Consider the following 20,588-nt stretch of genomic DNA (forward strand, 5'->3'; position numbering starts at 1 on the left):
ACTGTTCCCCTGCCAGCCCAATCACCTCCAACTGCCTTCCCCTGCAGGCCTGGTTGCCCCCAACTGCCTTCCCCTGCAGGTCTGGTCCCTTCCAACTGCCCTCCCCTACAGGCTTGGTCACCCCCAACTGCCCTCCCCTGCTGGCCATCTTGTGACAATGTGGGGGTGGCCATCTTGTGATGACGTGGTAATAGCTATCTTGTGGCAGCCATTTTGTATAATGTGGGGGCAGAAATCTTTTGACAACATGGGGGCAGCCATCTTTGTGGTGGCCATTTTGTGATGACATGGGACAGCCATCTTGTGACACGATAGTGTGAGGGTCAATTTGCATTATACCTCTTTATTATATAGGATATATAATAAACTTGCTTAATTAAGTCTGCTTTCTGATTTAGCTAAACTTTTTCCAGCCCAGTGAAGCACCCCAACTTCTCTTTCAAGTAATGGTCAGCAACACAGAAGTAAATATCAACAAAAAGCAGATTATTATTGTAGATCACGCAGGGAGAAGAAATGGTAAAATATTTAACTGCAGCAGTGTTTGACTATATTCTGCACAGTGAGAAAACTAAAGTCATTTTCAAGGTCTACCATTTATTACTTCTTTTCACTTGAGTCAAGTGTCTAAACTTTCTAAGTCTCCAATTTCTGGCTAAGGAAAAGAAAATAGGATTCCATCAAGTCTCCTATCTACCTACTCCAGGACTTCTGTGAGGATCAAATGAGATGAGGCATGGGAAAATGCTTCACAGACATTTGGTTAAAGTGTAAAATGTTTCCATCTGGCTATAAAGCAAGTCATGTTCCTGGGCTGAAAAAACTCCAAGGAGGCTAGTTGCTAGGGAGAGGAAGCTGGGCGTTGCTATGTGATATCATTACCCGGCACCCATAGCCACTGTTTCTGGAATGGGATGGGCTATGGGCTGCATTTTGCTCCATGAAGTCACAGCATTATTGTCTGCGATTTAGTAGGCTGTTGCTCCAAGGAGGCGGCAGGGCCTATGTCCCACTTTGGGGGAAGCTGAGTGTTGCTTTGTCTGTGTCAGGTCCGCGGTGCTGTTTCTTTCTAAATGGTCAATGCATGTCATGGCATATCCTGCATTGAGTATTTGCTCCCTGGTGCTCAGTATGTGTCATAGCGACCAGTTGGAAGGTCAGAGGGACACATAGCATATTAACCTTTTATATATATAGATGGGCAATAAATCCTGTAATGGCATGTACACTGAATTCAGCTTTGAACATTATAAGGTTTATAAAAGATCATTTTTTTATCAACTAATTTATTAATTCAGGCTATATTAGCTATTTCAGAGTCATTTTCTCTCTCATATTTTATTCTTGTTTACCTAAATAATTAGTAATATTCTTGTCTTCATTCTTCTTCATTTCTAGTTGTGGTACCTGTCCAAACAGGACTATGACTGATAAGCAGAAAGCTAAGATACTTGACAGATCAAATTTAGAAATACCTGACTTCCAAATACTTTGTGATTGACAGGAAGACAGCCATTAAGTCCCCCTTTATTTTCCCTGAGTTCTTTATAGGAATTTAGTTTCTTAGAGTTCAGGTTTGGTGGCTTGCCTGACTGGCTGTCAAGAGATGACTGAATCCTCTTACAGGTTATATAACTTATTTTGGCTAAATTATCTCCCTGCTTTGCCTTTATAATGGATTTTGCTTTGTAGACTCTTCCCCTTTTAAAGAGCTGTTGGTGATAATCTCAAGAAATGCTAATTGTCCTGAAAAGGTTGTTACAAAAAGAAGGAAGCAGGTCCCTACAGCCTGGCCTTCCTTCACCTATGGCAGCTTCTTATCAGACACAGAGCACAACAATATTGGGGACACACCTGTCCCCCAATGACTTAGAGGGTAGTGAGGAGATTGACAGTGAACAAAAAAACAAAAGACATGAGATGCTGCAGCATGTTATCAGACCAGTCACACAGTAGTCACCAGCCAAATAACTAAGATTTCATGAGAAGAAATGCAGTTTATAGCCAGCAGATAAGGACACACAAGGGGAAGTGAATGTCACTTCTCCCAAAGCAGCTGTCCCCAAACAAAGGATAGGATTTGTTTAGTAAATGGGGGGAAAAAGGCTACATGCTAACCTGACTAGCTCAGGGAAGGCCTGCAAGGTAGTTTGGCAAACTCAAAGACCTAAAGAAACTAAATGATGGTCTGAAATTAAAAATTTAACTAAAAGCAGATTATAGTGGGTAGTCATGTCCTAAGCCAGTATTTTCCCTGACAAAGATCAACTTCAATCTTTACTGATCCTAACGTCTTTTTGCATTTAATATAACATTCCTGTGGAATGTCAGGATAACTTGTAATTTCCCTTTTTCTGGATCGCTCAGGGCACAACAAATGGTAGCAGGGTGGAAACCACAATTCCCTCATTGTTATTGTTATGCTGTTAGTTGTCAACTGCTAACTATCCTGTACCCATTTTGTAAAAGCAGCATGTATCCATCATTTCACTTTTTATCCAGTTCCAGAGGTAACCCCTTGCTTTCTCCCACCTCCTTAATCTATCACCAATGGATTTCACGTAACCCACTTACATCTCCTCCTTTGATTGTGATGTATAAAACAAGGTAAAGGGCCACCATTTTCTGGAGCATTATCCCAATCCGTTGAGATTTTGCTTCCCGGCAATTGGCAGTTTGACTCAAATAAACTCACAAAAATTCTTTATAAGTTTGAATGTTTTTATATTAACAGTTTTTATTCAGGAAAGTCATGCATAAACATTGAGGAGAGCTTCCTCATTGCACATAGAGGTGGGGACATTCCTGCTCATGTGTAGTTAGAAAACATGTCTATACATACATCCATGTTCATTCAAAAATGGCAGACAATCTCTACCTCTGGGAAGATATTTTAGTATTACAATGAGTGTATAATGAGAAAAGTTCATGAAGGGGTCAGTACAGAGTCCTCCAGGACACTTTGGCCAGATCAACCCCCTGGTTCTGCAAATCATCCTGAGCTTGTCTCTGAAAAGACAGCTCTGGCAATCGTCAATGTCAGGGATGGTATAGGTATGGAAAGAAGTTTAACCAATTAAGTCCCTTCTGTTAAACTCTTAGCAAATTACAGGATGTGGGTACACAAACCTTATAAAACCTAGGGTGTTCTTAGTGGGTTTACAGGTTAATCTAAGCAAAGAAATGCTTATGAATTCTAAATAAAAGTTAGTCTATGCTAGGCTGCCTGCATATATCAGCAATTTACAGCATCTATTTAGGTTACAGCATCTCTAGTGCATCTATGCATGGGGGCTAGGGATGCTGGAGAGGAGTTGTTATTTGCCTGCTCAGTCTACTCTGAAATCACAGATGATGTAGGGTTGAAAAAGTCCCTGCCTCTAGTGTTTACTCATGTAAGCAAAATCATGTATCTAGAAATAAGGCTTAGAGAAGCAAAAAAGGCTCTTTCATGATAATGTTTATTAATAAAAATATTTATATAATACTTTGGTTTATACAAAATCAAGCAAATATATTACTTACAACACAGAAAACTAAAGAGGATGCACAAGACATGCTTTCCCAACAGATACAGGGACAGTAAGGTCCTGCTGGTGTATATTTTGAATCAGACCTTTGTAGGCCAGGCAGCAATCTTTCCTTCACTGATGATGTATTTCAGGAGAAAGCAGGGTAGGAGGCTAAGAAAGACCAGCAAGCACTGTGTGCTTAGTCTAGTCGAGTATGAGGTGAGAAATTCCTTCAGGTCTGAAAAAAAACAATACCAGAAAATGTAAGACATTCTGTTGCAGACTGAAACAGGGTTTTGTATATGCTCTGATAAAGGTCCTTCCCTGTTTGGCCTCCTAACTAGGCTTTGCCTGCATTAGGGCTGGATGGGAGTAAACCCAGAGCCCATAGCACAGGCTCACCAGAGGTCACCGCACTCGCAAAAGGAAGTCAGCCTTTGGGGGCACAGCTCAAGAAATAGGTGCTTGCCTTTAGCTTTTTTACTCTTTTTTTCTGTAGCCTAAAAAAAATGGGATTTTTGTGAAACATGGGATTTGTTGAAGAATTCACTGATTGTCATTAAGGCAACAAATAAGTGACTCTGCAGCCCCTCTCATTTAGCACATGAGCTGACCAAAGTGATCTTTCAGAGTTCCAAACCAAGTCATTTAGCAATTAGGGGCAAATATATCTGATTTAAAATATAACACTATTTTTTTAAACTAGGGACAATTTAGTAAACAGAAGAAAAGTGCCCACCCCTAAAGAAATGGCAAAATACCACAAGAAGGTAAAAACAATAAATAGCTCCATAGCATTGTGGCACCACACACTACAGTGCTCACCTCTCCTGCTGTCACAATGTGGATCCTTGTCAACAGACCTCACTCTGAGCTCTATGAGTCTGGCTTTCTGTATGGCTGAGCCTCCAGTCTAGAGGTGCTGAGTAGAAAGAACCGTCAATTTCCCTTAGTCTGGGGTACTGAAGCTAGGCAGGGATCTTGGCTAAAGTCGCTGGTAGTGAGTGATTACCATGTAAAGCTGGTAAGCCCCAGCTTTATGGTCACAGGCAGGGATGCCAACTCCACCAAAGCATTCTCACAAGCAAATTGGGGGTTGGATGTGGCCTTAGTAGAGGAACTTCTTCCTGGGCTAGCCAGCCCCCAACCACCTGCTGCTCCTGGAACAGGGCTGCCAGCCCCACACTCTATGATACTTCTAGAACAGTGGTCGGCAAACTGTAGCTTGCCAGCCACATGTGGCTCTTTTGCCCCTTGAGTGTGGCTCTTCCACAAAATACCACAGCCTGGGTGAGTCTATTTTGAAGAAGTGGCATTAGAAGAAGTTTAAGTTTAAAAAATGTGGCTCTCAAAAGAAATTTCAATTGTTGTACTGTTGATATTTGGCTCTGTTGACTAATGACCACTGCTCTAGAAGATGCCCTATGAGAACCTGTGGTAAGCATGAGACAGTAGGATGATTAAGTAATAATAAATACAACCCACTGTAGAAGGGTCCCACTTTACTTGCTCACAGGTGAGCCACTGTGGGCAGTCTAGGAGACCAGACTCAGGATGGGACCAAAGTCAGGCCCACTCCAAACCTAGTTGCCTTCCCCATACCACCTCACCCTGTGAGAGTGATGTTCCAGAGTACTATACTCCACAAAACAGGAACCCTAACATGTAGGCACAGTGAAGGCTCCAGAAGAGCTGGTGAAAGATAGGGGTTCCCAAATTAAGAAGCTATTCAGGTGATAAAAGGGTCAGTAAGTACTGAACTTGAGAGCTGATTTTCCGAGAAGGAAACAGGCTGCCCAAAAAAGAAGGATTCAAACCCCATGAATTGTCTTTTCTTGTATATAAACTTGAAGGTCATTGTTTGAGTCAGCTTTGTGAATTAGGTTAGACTGAGTTAGCCCCTCAGCAGGAGTCCCAAAACTGAGGCTGTGAGCACCATGTAGTATCCCTTCAAGGGAGCATAAGGTTACCCTTTGAGCTAAGAGAGAAAATATTAGAACTTCCATTACATATTTATAGAAGCATTACTAATTTTTACTGTGTATATTTAAATCTAGGAAATCAGTAGTTCTAAGCCCACCATTATTTTATGTTATGCCAAACACACACACACACACACACACACACACACACACACACACAAGCACACACACACACACAACTCTGCTACTGATTATTTATTATAAGCTAGTATGGCCCTGGTACACGAATTCGTACACTAGTGGGTCCCTCAGCCCAGCCTGTAGTGATCAGGCCAAAACCAGGTCTCCAACATCTCCTGAGGGGTCCCGATTGCAAGAGGGCACAGGCCAGACCAAGGGACCCCAGCAGTGCACGATTGGGGTTGGGGAGGGACACCAGAGGATGGTGGGGCTCCAGGGTGTGTCCAACCAGTCTTGCTCAGTCCTAACCTACTGGTTGAAGCATCTGCACCCTGATGGTCAGTGCACGTTATAGCAAGCAGTTGAGCAGTCTTAGCATATCATTAGCATATTATGCTTCGATTGGTTGAAAGGCCAACTGGACACTTAGCATATTAGGCTTTTTGTTATATAGGATGATTTTTATTATATACTTATTGAATGGCGTTTTTTAGACTTTAGTCAGACATAGCATATTTTTATCATGTACACTAGCCTGTGCATACGTGAAAAGGAAGCTATAAGTGAAATCAAGTTTGTGCATACTCAGCATGGCCACTGTGTCATCACCACTTAATGGGAAAATGGCTCAAATTTTTTTACTGGTGGGATGGGAGATTTAAAAAAAAAAAAAAAAAAGTTTTGCACCCTGGATGAGAATAACATCATGCTTCAATGTGAGGTCCAGAACCATAATTCTCAAAACACTCCTATTTGCAGATACTCACAGATGCCCTTGGGAGGCAAATGGCTTCCTATCCTATTGTGCAACCCATTGGACCAATACCTACCATGAGAAAACATTCCGGGAGGGCTTAACAAAGTGTCTGCTCTCTCCCAAGCAGCACACCATGGTCTCAGTGCTGGTTAGGGCTAAGACCTCTTTAGGTCATCCTCCCCACAGGTCACAGCCCCACAGATTGCAGCCTCACAAGCCACAGCCCCTCAACCCCCACAGTCCCACAGGCTGACTCTGTCCCACAGATATTTATTTGCTTGTTGCTAGGTTGGTTGATTGTTTTATGTCAGAAATGTAATTTTAAAAATTGAGTTTGAAGTAAGAAGTGAGGCTTGACCTGATAACATTCTGACATTTGCATTTTTTGTTTGTCTTTGAAGGCATTTGAGTTTCCTACTTCATTTTGTCATTATTTAGAGCATTAAACTAGTTCTTGATACTAATAAAATATATTTAATTATCTGGGGCTATGTGTAAGAAGAACCAACCTCTGTATAAGGATATCTTGGGCTGGCTCAAGGACTAAGTAAAACCCCCTCCTAGCTGAAAGCTTACCCTTATTTAACCCTATTTTACTTAATGCCCACCAACTATTAGAGGGTGTTGTTCATTTCACATTTCAGCAAATTTACAATTAATGCTAAATTATGAAGTAATTCTAACCTCAATGTATTGATTAAAATACTTTGATGATGTTAATAAAGTAATAATAAATTATTTTGTGCATAATATGTAACAGGTCCAGTGCCTTTGCATCTTAACAAACAATGGACAATATTCAGCTCCAATTTTGCATCTGTGGCGTCTGAAGCACAAACAAGTCCTTTAACCTTTTATAAAGATTATAAATATTATAAAAAGTATTTTTGGAATTTGAACAAGTACTTTGGGGGATTTTTCATGCTATCTCTATTTTGCCACATTTTCTCTTTAAATGCAATATTAACAAGTGCAAATGAAGAAAATGGTAGAATTATAGTTACCTGGCTAAAGCATATTGTTTTTAGAACACCAAGAAAGGATTATTTGATCTGTAATATAGTAATAGATAATGGCTTATATGGTATTTATTCTTTGGAGCTATATTTGTAACTAAGAAGCCAATATTTATTTAGAATTATTATGCACAAAGCATTATTTAGATCCTAAAGCAGAAAAATTACAAAAATAGCCCACACCAATAAACAAAATTATTTTGCATAAATTTTATCCTTCAACATTTGTGTGAGGATAAAGGGCAGGGCTATCCTCATCTGACATGAGAAAATAAAGGAATAAATCATGTTCTTCTAAGTCAGAATGGAAAAGCATGCCTTGAAAAGGTATTATATGTGAGATTAGGAAAGCTTGTCATATTTGGACTCTATAGGGCCCTTGGAGATCCTTTGGTAATGGGGTCTCTGGAGGAGCCAGAGAGCCACAATTTCATAGTATACTGGGATTAAAAGTAGACTGAATAAAGCAGAGGACCAAATCAGTGATTTGGAAGACAAGGTAGAAATAAATACCCAATTAGAGCAGCAAACAGAAAAAATAATTAAAAAGCAGGAAGATCACTTAAGGGAGCTCTAGGACAACATGAAATGTAAAAACATTCACATTACAGGAATACCAGAAGGGGAAAAGGATGAGCAAGGAACAAAGAACCTGTTTAAAGAAATAATGACAGAAAACTTCCCCAACTCAGGAAAATGCCATAGAAGTTCAGGAGGCAGAGAGTTCCATCAAGAGAAACCCAAAGAGATCCACACCTAGACACATCATAATTAAAATAGCAAATGTTAAAGACAAAGAAAGAATCCTACGCCAAAACTGGTTTGGCTCAGTGGTAGAGCGTCGGCCTGCGGACTGAAAGGTCCCAAGTTCGATTCCGGTCAAGGGCATGTACCTTGGTTGCGGGCACATCCCCAGTGGGGGGCGTGCACGAGGCAGCTGGTCGATGTTTCTCTCTCATCGATGTTTCTAACTATCTATCCCTCTCAATTCCCCTCTGTGTAAAATCAATAAAATATATTAAAAAAGAAAAAAGAAAGAATCCTAAAGGCAGCAAGAGAGAGAGAATAAATTACATACAAAAGAGTTCACATTAGAATGGCAATTGATTTCTAAAACAAAACAAAACAAACAAACAAAAAAATGCTTCAAGCCAAAAGTGAGTGGCCTGAAGTACTCCAAGTAATGAAAATCAGGTGTCTAAATCTAAGACTACTGTACCTAGCAAGGCTATAATTTAAAATTGAAGGTAAAACAAAAAGCTTTCCAGACAAAAAGAGGTTAAAGCAGTACATTACCACCAAACTAGCAATGTAAGAAATGTTAAAGGGACTTCCTTAGGAAGAAGAAAAGGAGAGAGAGGATCATAGGCATAAAGAAACTAAAAATGGCAATAAATTAATATCTATTAATAATAACCTTAAATGTAAATGGACTAAATGCTCCAATCAAAAGATATAGGGTGACTAGATAAGAAAACCTGACCCATATATAAGCTGTCTACAAGAGACTCACCTCAGAACAAAAGATACACACAGACTGAGAATGAAAGAATGGAAAAATATATTCCATACAAATGAAAAGTAAAGAAATGCTGGAGTAGTAATATTCATATCAGACAAAATAGACTTCAAAATGAAGGCCATACAAGAGATAAGAAGGCCACTTCCTAATACTAAAGGGAATGTTTCAATAAGAAAATATCTCTTGTAAACATATATGTATTCAATATAGGAGTACTCAAGTATATTAAAAAACTCTTGAAGGACATTAGGAGAGAGATTGACAGCAATGCAGTTATAGTGTAGGACTTTAACACCCCTCTGACATCACTGGATATATCTTCCAGACAAAAAAATTAACAAGAAAACAGAGGCCTTTTTGACACAGTAGATCAGATGGATCTAATTGATATTTACAGAACATTTCACACCAAAGTAACAGAATATACACCAAGTGGCCAGATTATTATGATCTCTAAACACATAGTAATCTGGCCACTCATTGCCGAAACCAGTTTGGCTCAGTGGATAGAGTGTCAGGCTACAGTCTGAGGGGTCCTGGGTTCGATTCTGGTCAAGTGCATGTACCTTGGTTATGGGCACATCCCCAGTGGGGGGGTATGCAGGAGGCAGCTGATCGATGTTTCTCTCTATCCCTCTCCCTTCCTCTCTGTAAAAAATCAATAATCTGGCCACTCAGAGAATATCATATATATTTAAAAAGGCTAATATGCAAATTATCCCCTCCATCAGGACCAGGAGTTCGACCAGCAAGCAGGCCAGCCAACTGCCCATGTCCTCTCCCCCTGGCCAGGCTGGCCAGACCCCACCCATGCATGAATTCATGCACCAGGCGTTCAGATATCATAATAATCTGGCCACTCAGTGTACATTCTTCTCAAGTGCACATGGAACGTTCTCAAAAATAGACCGCATGTTAGGGCACAAAACAAGCCTACACAAATTCAAAAAGATTGATGTAATACCAAACATCTTCTCGAATCACAATAGCATGAAATTAGAAATTAACTACAATAAAAAAATACTCAAATACATGGAGACTAAATAGCATATTATTAAGCAATGACAGGATTACCAATGAAATCAAGCAAGAACTTAAAAACTTCCTGGAAACAAATGAAAATGAGCACACAACCACTCAAAACCTATGGGACACAGCGAATGTAGTTCTGAAAGAGAAGTTCATAGCACTACAGGCCTAACTCAAATAAAAAAAGGACTAATACACTATCTAAACCTAAAATTAAGTTAATTAGAAAGAGAATAGCAATAAAAGCCCAGAGGAAGTAAAAGGAATGAAATAATAAAGATCAGAGCAGAAATAAATGACATAGAAACTAAAAAAAATAAAATAAGTGTACAAAAGATCAATAAATCCAAGAGCTGATTCTTTGAAAAGAATCACGCTGGTCCCCTCTGTTTGCTGACTCCCCATGACCCTAGCTAGACTCATCAAAAACAAAGAGCATTTATGGATAATAAAGAACATTATAAACTGATTAACCAAAAGATAGATATAGAGACAGTAAAGCAACAAGCAGACTGTCAAATTACAGCGGGGAGGGTAGGGAGATCTGGGGGAGATAAGAGATCAACCGAAGGACATTTATACTTGCATATAAGTACAACCAATGGACACAAAACTCTGGGGAGGGAAGGCATATATTGGGGGGGGCAATGGTTAGATATGTACACAGATAATAATTTAATAAAAAATAAAATAATAATAATAAAACAAAGAGAGAGGATCCAAATAAATCAAACAAGAGATGAAAGAGCCAAGAAAGCAACAGATAACACAGAAATACAAAGGATTGTAAACAAATACTATATGCCAACAAACTAGATGAACCTGGGTGAAATGGAAAAATTCCTAGAAATATGCAATCTTCCAAAACTCAATCAGGAAGAATCAGAAAACCTGAGTAGGCCAATAACAACTGATGAAATTGAAGCAGTAATTCAAAATAAATTGAAGCAGTAATTCCAGAAAATAAAAGTCCTAGATCAAATGGATTTACAGGTTAATTTTACAAAACATTCAAAGAAAAACTAACACCTTTCCTCCTCACATTATTCCAAAATATTCCAGAAGGCACACTTCCAAGTTTGTTCGGTTTTTGAACAGATGAAGCCAGCATTTTTCTAACTCCAAAACCATATAAAGACACTACAAAGAAAGAGAATTACAGGCCAATGCCCCTGATGAATATATATGCTAAAATTCTCAACAAAACATCAGCATATCAGATCCAGCAATATATTAAAAAGATCATACGCCATGATCAAATGGGATTTATTCCAGGGATGCAAGGCTGATACAATATTTGCAAATCAATAATTTGATATATCACATAAACAAATTGAAAGATAAAAACCACATGATCATATAAATAGATGCAGAAAAAGCAAAATACCGCATTCTTTTCTGATAAAAACTCTCAGAAAAAGTGGGAATGGAGGGATCATATCTCAACATAATAAAGCCCATATATGACAAACCTACAGGAAACATAACACTCAATGACCAAAACTAAAAGGGTTTCACTTAAAAACAGGAATAAGACAAGGATGTCTGCTTTCACCACCCTTATTTAACATAGTACTGGAAATCCTAGCTACAGCCAACAGATGAGAAGAAGAGATAAAAGGCATCTAAATTGGAAATGAGGAAGCAAAATTGTCATTATTTACAGATGACATATAGAAAAACCTAAAGACTCCACCAGAGAACTACTAGACTTAATAAATGAATTCAGCAAGGTAGCAGATACAAAATCAACATGTAGAAATCAATGGCATCTTTATACACCAATAATGAACTCTCAGAAAAAAAAATTAAAAAACAATCCTATTTACCATTGCAACAACAACAACAACAACAAAAAGATACCTAGGAATAAACTTAACCAAGGAAGTAAAAGACCTGTACTTGGGAAACTATAGGACATTGAAAAAAGAAATAGAGGAAGATAGAATAATGGAAGTGTATACAATGTTTATGGATTGTGTATACAATGTTTATGGATTGGAAGAATTAACAACATTAAAATGTCTATACTATCCAATGCAATATATAGATTCAACACAATCCCTACTAAAATCCTAAAGGAGAAAATAAACAATTGGGACTACATTAAAATCAAAATCTCCTGTATAGCAAAAGAAATAACCATCAAATTAAAAAGGGAACCCATTGAATGGGAGAACATATTTGCCAATTATAGATTTGAAATGGATTAATATTCAAAATATGTAAAGTATTCGCCGGGACCGGTTTGGCTCAGTGGATAGAGCGTCGGCCTGCGGACTGAAAGGTCCCGGGTTCGATTCCGGTCAAGGGCATGTACCTTGGTTGCGGGCACATCCCCAGTAGGGGGTGTGCAAAAGGCAGCTGGTCGATGATTCTCTCTCATCGATGTTTCTAACTCTCTGTCCCTCTCAATTCCTCTCTGTGTAAAATCAATAAAATATATATATATATAAAAAAAATATGTAAAGTACTCATACAGCTCAACAAAAAGAAGACAAACAATCTAATTAAAAAATGGACACAAGACCTGAATAGATATTTCTCTATAATCATCAGAGAAATGCAAATTAAAACCACAATGAGATATCACCTCACACCTGTCAGAAAGGCTATAATTAAAAGATCAACAAACAAGTGCTGGTGAGAATGTGGAGAAAAGGGAACACTAGTTCACTGCTAATGGGAATGCAGATTGGTACAGTTACTATGGAAAATAGTATGGAGTTTCCTTAAAAAAATTAAAAATGGAACTTCCTTTTGATCCAGAGTTCCCATTTCTGGGAATATATTCTTAAAACACCAAAACTCCAATCAGAAAGAATATATGCACTCCTCTGTTCATATCATTATTTACAGTAGCTAATATTTGGAAACAGCCCAAGTGTCTAGTTGTAGATGAATGGGAGGAAAAAAGCTGTGGGATATTTACACTATGGAATACTAGGCAGCTGTAAAAAAGAGTGATCTCTTACCCTTTGGGACAGCAAGGATGGACCTGGAAAATATTATGCTGAGTGAAATAAACCAATCTGAGAAAGGCAAATATCACATGATGTCATTTATTTGTGGAATCTAATGAACAAAATGAATTGACCAATAAAATAAGACCCAAAGCAGGGAGGCATGAAACAGACTGACAAACCTCAATGTGGGTTTGGGGAATGAGAAGAGATAAACCAAAGAACCTATATACTTATATGTATAGCCCACTGACACGGACAATAGGGTAGTGAAGAGTAAAGACTTCTGGAGTGGTTGGGGCTGGGAGGAGGAGGGGAAAGGAGGAAAAAATGGAAGATTTTCTGTAGTATCAACAATTAAAAATTTTTTAAAGCAAAAAATATCTTCTTTATTTTGTATCAATGATTATTCTTTTTTTAAATATATTTTATTGATTTTTTTTTTTACAGAGAGGAAGGGAGAGAGATAATTAGAAACATCAATCAGCTGCCTCCTGCACACCCCCTACTTGGGATGTGCCCACAACCAAGGTATGTGCCCTTGACAGGAATCGAACCTGGGACCTGTCAGTCTACAAGCTGACACTCTATCCACTGAGCCAAACCAGTTTCGGCTCGATGATTATTCTTATAGGTAGAGTATAGAAATGGCACAGTGTTTGAGAATCAGATCCTGAACCCTTATGTAGTGCTATTGGGAATGTAAACTGACACAACCATTATGGAAAACTGTATGAAAGTTCCACAAAACATTAAAAAGAGAACTTCCATACAAACCAGCAATCCCACTTCTGGATATTTGGAAATCCAAATCACTAATTCGAAAAGATATTTGCATCCCCATGTTCACTGCAGCATTATTTACAAATAGCCAAGATATGTAAGTACACAGGTATACATCAGTGGATGACAGGATAAAGGGAATCTATATTAATAATAGAGGAATATGCAAATTGTCTGACAGTCACAATAACAGTAACAACAAAACAGCAGGCTGCCTGGACGACCAGGAAGGCAGGGGTGTTAGTAAGGGACGACCAAATGACTGAGCAGGCTGTATGGGGGCGACCATGCCAATGGGGGAGGGGGCGGGAGGTGGGGAGCAGTTGGGGTGATCAGGCAGGCAGGCAGATGTGCAGTTAAGAGCCAGAGATCCCAGATTGTGAGAGGAATGTCCGACTGCCAGTTTAGGCCAGATCCCAGAGATTGGGCATCCCCCAAGTGGTACCGGATTGGAGAAGGTGCAGGCTGAGCTGAGAGGGCCCTTCCCCTACCCCTCACCCGCAAGCGCAAACTTTATGCACTACTGGGCCTCTAGTATATATATGTAAAAGTATTCAGCCATAAAAAATGGGAAACCTTACCATTTCTAATAGCATAGATGGACCTTGAGGGATTATGCTAAGTGAAATAAGTCAGACAGAGAAAGACAACTGCCATATGATGTCACATATGTTGAATATTAAACAGCAACCAAAAAAATGGAGAACTTATAGACGCAGAAAACAGATTTGTGGTTGCCAAGTTGTGGGGGCAAGGTGAGAGGGGTGGTGAAATGGTTGACGTACAAGCTTCCAGTTATAAAAATAACTCACAGGGATGGCCACTACAGTACATAATAATACTGCATTGTAAATTTTTAAATAATTCACTATGTGATTCACAATAAATGTAACTTTCCTGAATAATGAATCAACCCAGTATCTGTGTGGCTCTATGGATTGTATATAAAGGAGCAATTGTTTGCATGTGTAGACTATGAGCACAGGATGTGTATGCCCTTACCGCAGTGGCTGGGTGTCTGGCGAGGAAGGCAGTACAGTGCCCCGAAGACACACCTACAGAGCCGGCAACCGCAGAGGGTCCAGGATCCGTGCACCAGGTTGCCGCACTCGCTTAAGAGGCCGAGATCCCGCGTTAGTACAGCCAGCGTGTGCATCCCACCCCTCACCTCTCACCACGGTCCGCCATCCCGCTCATCTCTGCACTCACCTGTGCCTCAGGTCGTGCTCGCAGTAACGGCCGGTGAAATGGACGGAGCACACGCAGAAGCTGCCCAGCACACAGGTGCCGCCGTTCATACAGCAACGCTGGGGCGGGAATGCACCTATGAGGTTCGCCAAGGCGTCAGCTAGGAGCTTAGTGAGCTGCCCGCCGGAAGAGGGCATGAGGAGATTGCCACAGGGAGGCAATAAAATTAGCTCCCAGATTAGTGTGTTTGCTCAGGTAAACCCTGCTTGTTAATTGAAGGATTAAAAACAAACTACCTTGGGTGAAGTTGGGTTAGGAACAAGTAGGATGACAGACGTGAAACCCTGCCCCCAGCAGTAGGGTTTTTAGGGTTTTCTTTCTCCCTTCTTCCCTACCTCTTAACATTCTTTCTTTCTTTCACATGTTAAATTCGGGATGTGACTTTCCTGACAATGATTGAAGACGGCCTCCCAGGCGAGGACCACCCACGGTGCAATGCTGCCTCCCTACCCGCCACAACCTCTTCCCCCACCCCCCCTACCTCCGCCAGAGAACTTGGGATCTGGCGCCAGAGATCTGCAATAAGCGGAGCAAAGTCTTGTGTTTGGGATATTTGTTTTAAATACGTTTCAATCATCTTTCTGGACCTGAGAAAAATACCCACTTAAGAGCAAATGCACATGGACACAAGCTTCCAGTTATAAAAATAACTCTGTAGGTGTGTCTTCGGGGTGGGGGAGAGGGAAGCGAGATGGAAGGAGTCAATTAGGGAGGGGAGGGGAGAGAAAAACTTCAATACTTCAAACAATAAAGATTAAATTTTCAAGAGCAAATGCAACGTTTTACAATGAAATAGTAAAACGTATTTTCCAGAGTAAAAGAACACTTCACTAGGAAAAAATTTATTTTATAGTGTATCTTCATTTGAAAATGATAAAATGTTCTCTATTGGGTTTCTTGTCTTATCTTTAATATATCTCAGGATTTTTCAGACCCTAAACTTGGAGTTCAATGACTGAGCTGATTGCAAAACAGCCTGGGGACTTACGCTCTTGGAAAGTCCTGGAATGGGAAAATAAGTCCTGAGACCTCCAGCTCTCCAGGCTCCCATTCATCTCCCTAAAATTATTCAAAGTCCAGTTGAGTGTTTTCTGTTGGAGCTTCTGAACTGTGGCGTTGTTGACTTCTTCTCTACTACCTTTATGTTTCTCTCTTTGATAGCCTTGTAAAAACATTGAAAATATGAAGCTGAAAATGATTGAGAAACAAATACACAATAAAAACTAAAAGACTGTAAATAAATGCTTCTTACTGTTTCCCAAATGGATGATCTGTAACACTAAACTGATCATAAGCAGAAGCCTAGAATATTTAAAGAAAAGTATTGAAGTTTAAAATATAAAAAATATAAACAGAAATTTACACATATTAAATGTAATACAATCATATTATAAAGTAATATTTAATGAATAAATATCATGCAATCATTTTGTAACTTGTAGACTTTGATTAATGTTGTAATCGCTAGAAAGATTTTGAGACCAAAAAAGCATACAGTATCTTAATGAGAAGGAACAATCATGCATGTGTTGCAATTTATTATGGAGGCTTTTAACAGCCCCTCTTGACTCTAAGATCTAGATGGTCTGTCCTTACCTAATAGGGTGGCTCCATGTCATTTTCTCACTGACAGGTCTGGTATGAGAGTATCCTTCTCTCATCAATATATTGAAGATCAATTTCCAAGGAAGTTGAATATGATGGTGTTTGTATTTGAAGGTCCTAGAGTAACTGCATCAGGATACAAATGGATAAGTACTGTAGACTCAGGTATTTCCTACCCTCTGCCAAGGCCACAGGAAACAACAATGCGATCTCTGAGTTCAGATGTGGAAGCTGTTAGGCAATTGCCTGTTGTGAAGCTGGGCCATACAGAGCCTCAAGGACTATCCCCTCAATGAGACTCAGCTGGGAGAAGGGGGGTGGAGACATGGCTGAATATCTCTCCGGGACAGTTTACAGTGCTGACAGCAGCAAGAGTAAACTAACCCCAATGTAAAACATTCATGACCAAGGCAACAAGTATTTCCCTCACTGGAAAAAAAACGTTAAGACCCCAATGTGAACAAATTTGTTTTCATAGGAAAATTGAGTTTTTATATTGCTAACTCTATACTGGGAGATGAAAGGAGTCCAGCTAGAAAAGAGAGTTGCTATGTGGGGAATAACCAGCAGGCTTAGATCCCAAAATTCTTAAGTGGGGAGCATGAATATAAAGGGAGACACTTCAACACCTGCTCTCTGAGGATTTGTCAATATTTCCAACGACTGAGCCTTTTCTCTGTGCCCAGCATAGTGGTAAATAAGTCATATGCATTATTCATTTCATATAGCCTGCTCAGGGGAAGCACTATTATTAATCCCCCAGGTAAAAGATGAAGAAACTAAGGCTTAGTGTTTAAGACCCTTGTGGCAATACATAAGATCAACAAAACCAAGAGCTGGTTCTTTGAAAGAATAAACAAGATAGATGAACCTCTAGCCAGGCTAACCAAGAAACAAAGAGAGAGGACCCAAATAAACAAAATCAGAAATGAAAGAGGTGAAATAACAACAGACCCCACCGAAATACAACGGATTGTTACAAAATACTACAAACAACTCGATTCCAACAAACTGAACAACCTGGAGGAAATGGACATATTCCTAGAAAAATACAAACTTCCAAAACTCGATCAAGAAGAATCTAAAAATCTCAATAGACCGGTGACTTGGGAAGAAATTGAAACAGTCATCAGAAAGCTTCCAGCAAACAAAAGCCCAGGGCCAGATGGCTTCACAGGAGAGTTTTACAAAACATTCAAGGAAGAACTAAAACCTATCCTCCTCAGACTATTCCAAAAATCCAAGAGGAAGGAACACTTCCAAACTCCATCTATGAAGCCAGCATCACCCTAATACCAAAACCAGATAAAGACAACTCAATGAAAGAGAATTACAGGCCAATATCTCTCATGAACATAGATGCCAAAATCCTCAACAAAATTCTAGCAAATTGACTCCAGAAGAACATCACAAAGATCATACACCATGACCAAGTAGGATTTATTCCAGGAATGCAAGGATGGTACAATATCCGCAAATCAATAAACGTGATACATCACATAAACAAATTGAAAGATAAAAATCATATAGTCATATCAATTGATGCAGAAAAAGCATTCGATAAAATCCAACACCCTTTCCTGATAAAAACTCTTAACAAGGTGGGAGTACAAGGATCATACCTCAACATAATAAAAGCTATATATGATAAACCCACAGCCAACATTATACTCAATGGGCAAAAACTAAAACCATTCCCTCTAAGAACAGGAACAAGACAGGGATGCCCACTCTAGCCACTCCTGTTTGACATAGTACTGGAAGTACTAGCCACTGCAATTAGACAAGAGGAGGAAATAAAAGGCATCCAAATTGGAAAAGAAGAAGTAAAGTTATCCTTATTTGCAGATGACATGATATTGTACATAAAAAACCCAAAAGACTCCATTAAAAAACTAATTGACTTAATAAATGAATTTGGCAATGTAGCAGGATACAAAATTAATGCCAAGAAATCCATGGCATTTCTATACACCAACAGTGAAACTACAGAAACAGAGGCTAAAAAAGCAATTCCATTTACCATCGCACCAAAAAAATTAAGATACATAGGAATAAATTTAACTAAGGAAGTAAAGGACCTATATGCAGAAAACTACACGACACTGAAAAAAGAGATAGAGGAAGATGTAAGGAGATGGAAGAACATACCATGTTCATGGATTGGTAGAATCAACATCATCAAAATGTCCATACTTCCTAAAGCAATCTATAGGTTCAATGCACTCCCCATTAAAATACCAATGGCATATTTCACCGATCTAGAAAGAACTCTCCAAAAGTTCATTTGGAACAATAAAAGACCCCGAATAGCCACAGCAATCCTGAGAAAGAAGGGTAAAGTAGGAGGGATCTCAATACCAGACTTCAAACTGTATTACAAAGCCACTGTTCTCAAAACAGCCTGGTACTGGCACAAGAACAGACATATAGATCAATGGAATAGAATCGAGAACCCAGATCAACCCAAATCACTATGCTCAATTAATATTTGACAAAGGAGGCATGAATATACAATGGAGTCAAGACAGTTTCTTCAATAAATGGTGTTGGGAAAATTGGGCAGAAACATGCAAAAAAAATGAAACTAGATCACCAACTTACACCATACACAAAAATAAACTCAAAATGGATTCAGGACTTAAACATCAGACGGGAAACCATAAAAATACTAGAAGCATCCACAGGCAGCAAAATCTCAGACGTATGCAAAAAGAACTTCTTCACGGATACTGCCCATAGGGCAATGGAAGCTAAAGAGAAAATAAACAAATGGGACTACATCAAAATAAAAAGCTTTTTTACAGCAAAAGAAACCATCAACAAAACAACAAGAAAGCCCACGGTGTGGGAGAACATATTTGCAAATAACACCACTGATAAAGGTTTAATCTCCAACATCTACAGACAGCTGATACAACTAAATAAAAGGAAGATGAATGATCCAATTAAGAAATGGGCAATGGACCTAAATAGAATATTTTCAAAAGAAGACAGAAGGAAGGCCAAAAGGCACATGAAAACATGCTCAAAGTCACTAATTATCCGAGAGATGCAAATCAAAACAACAATGCGGTACCATCTCACACCTGTCAGAATGGCCAACATCAACAAATCAACAAACGACAAGTGTTGGCGAGGTTGTGGAGATAAAGGAACCCTCGTGCACTGCTGGTGGGAATGCAGACTGGTGCAACCACTGTGGAGAACAGTGTGGAGTTTCCTCAAAAAACTGAAAATGGAACTCCCATTTGACCCAGTAATCCCACTCCTAGAATATATCCCAAGAAACTAGAAACACCAATCAGAAAGGATATATGCACCTCTATGTTCATAGCAGCACAATCTACAATAGCCAGAATTTGGAAACAGCCTAGGTGCCCATCAGCAGATGACTGGATCCAAAAACTATGGTACATCTACACAATGGAATATTATGCTGCCATAAAAAAGAAGGAATTCTCATCATTTGTAGCAACCTGGATGGAATTGGAGAACATCATGCTGAGTGAAATAAGCCAATCAATGAAAGAGAAACACCACATGGCCTCACTCATTTGTGGATGATAAAGAACATTATAAACTGATGAACCAAAAGATAGATATAGAGACAGTAAAGCAACAAGCAGATTGTCAAATTACAGCGGGGAGGGGAGGAGGATCTGGGGGAGATAATAGATCAACCGAAGGACTTGTATACATGCATATAGGTACAACCAATGGACATAAAACTCTGGGGAGAGAGGGGATGTGTGGGAGGGAGGGAGGGGAGCAAAAAAAAAAATCAATAAAATATGTAAAAATAAATAAATAAATAAATAAATGGTAAAAAAATTTTAAAAAAAGAGATAAATACTGAAGTATTTAGGGATTAAGTGTCATTTGTGCCAACAACTAACACACAAAGGTTTCAGAAAGAGAAGGAGAGAGAAATCAAATTACAAATTACAAATTGCTAATCTGTGTTAAGGTACAGGAGTGTTTGTTACAACAATGAACTTTTCTGGAAGTTTCACATTTTTCTCAAAAAAAACATTTGGAGAAAAGAAAC

General features: G+C 39.2%; 1 protein-coding gene across 1 annotated transcript in view; it reads right to left on the reverse strand.

The window, feature by feature from the left end:
* Positions 1–3,571: 3,571 nt before the first annotated feature.
* The window catches only part of LOC311618612 (cryptic protein-like), a gene marked incomplete at its 5' end in the record, with an annotated part of 32,869 nt that continues 15,852 nt past the window's right edge, over positions 3,572–20,588 (reverse strand). The window contains 5 exons of the mRNA XM_084876199.1: positions 3,572–3,750; positions 14,687–14,796; positions 14,894–15,008; positions 15,921–16,094; positions 16,185–16,234. Of these exons, the coding sequence (XP_084732325.1) occupies positions 3,611–3,750; positions 14,687–14,796; positions 14,894–15,008; positions 15,921–16,094; positions 16,185–16,234 (589 nt within the window). The 3' untranslated portion in view covers positions 3,572–3,610. The remainder of the gene's footprint in view (positions 3,751–14,686; positions 14,797–14,893; positions 15,009–15,920; positions 16,095–16,184; positions 16,235–20,588) is intronic.

The sequence above is a fragment of the Pipistrellus hanaki genome (assembly GCF_964339955.1).
Source record: "Pipistrellus hanaki genome assembly, chromosome: 3".
NCBI lineage: Eukaryota > Metazoa > Chordata > Mammalia > Chiroptera > Vespertilionidae > Pipistrellus > Pipistrellus hanaki.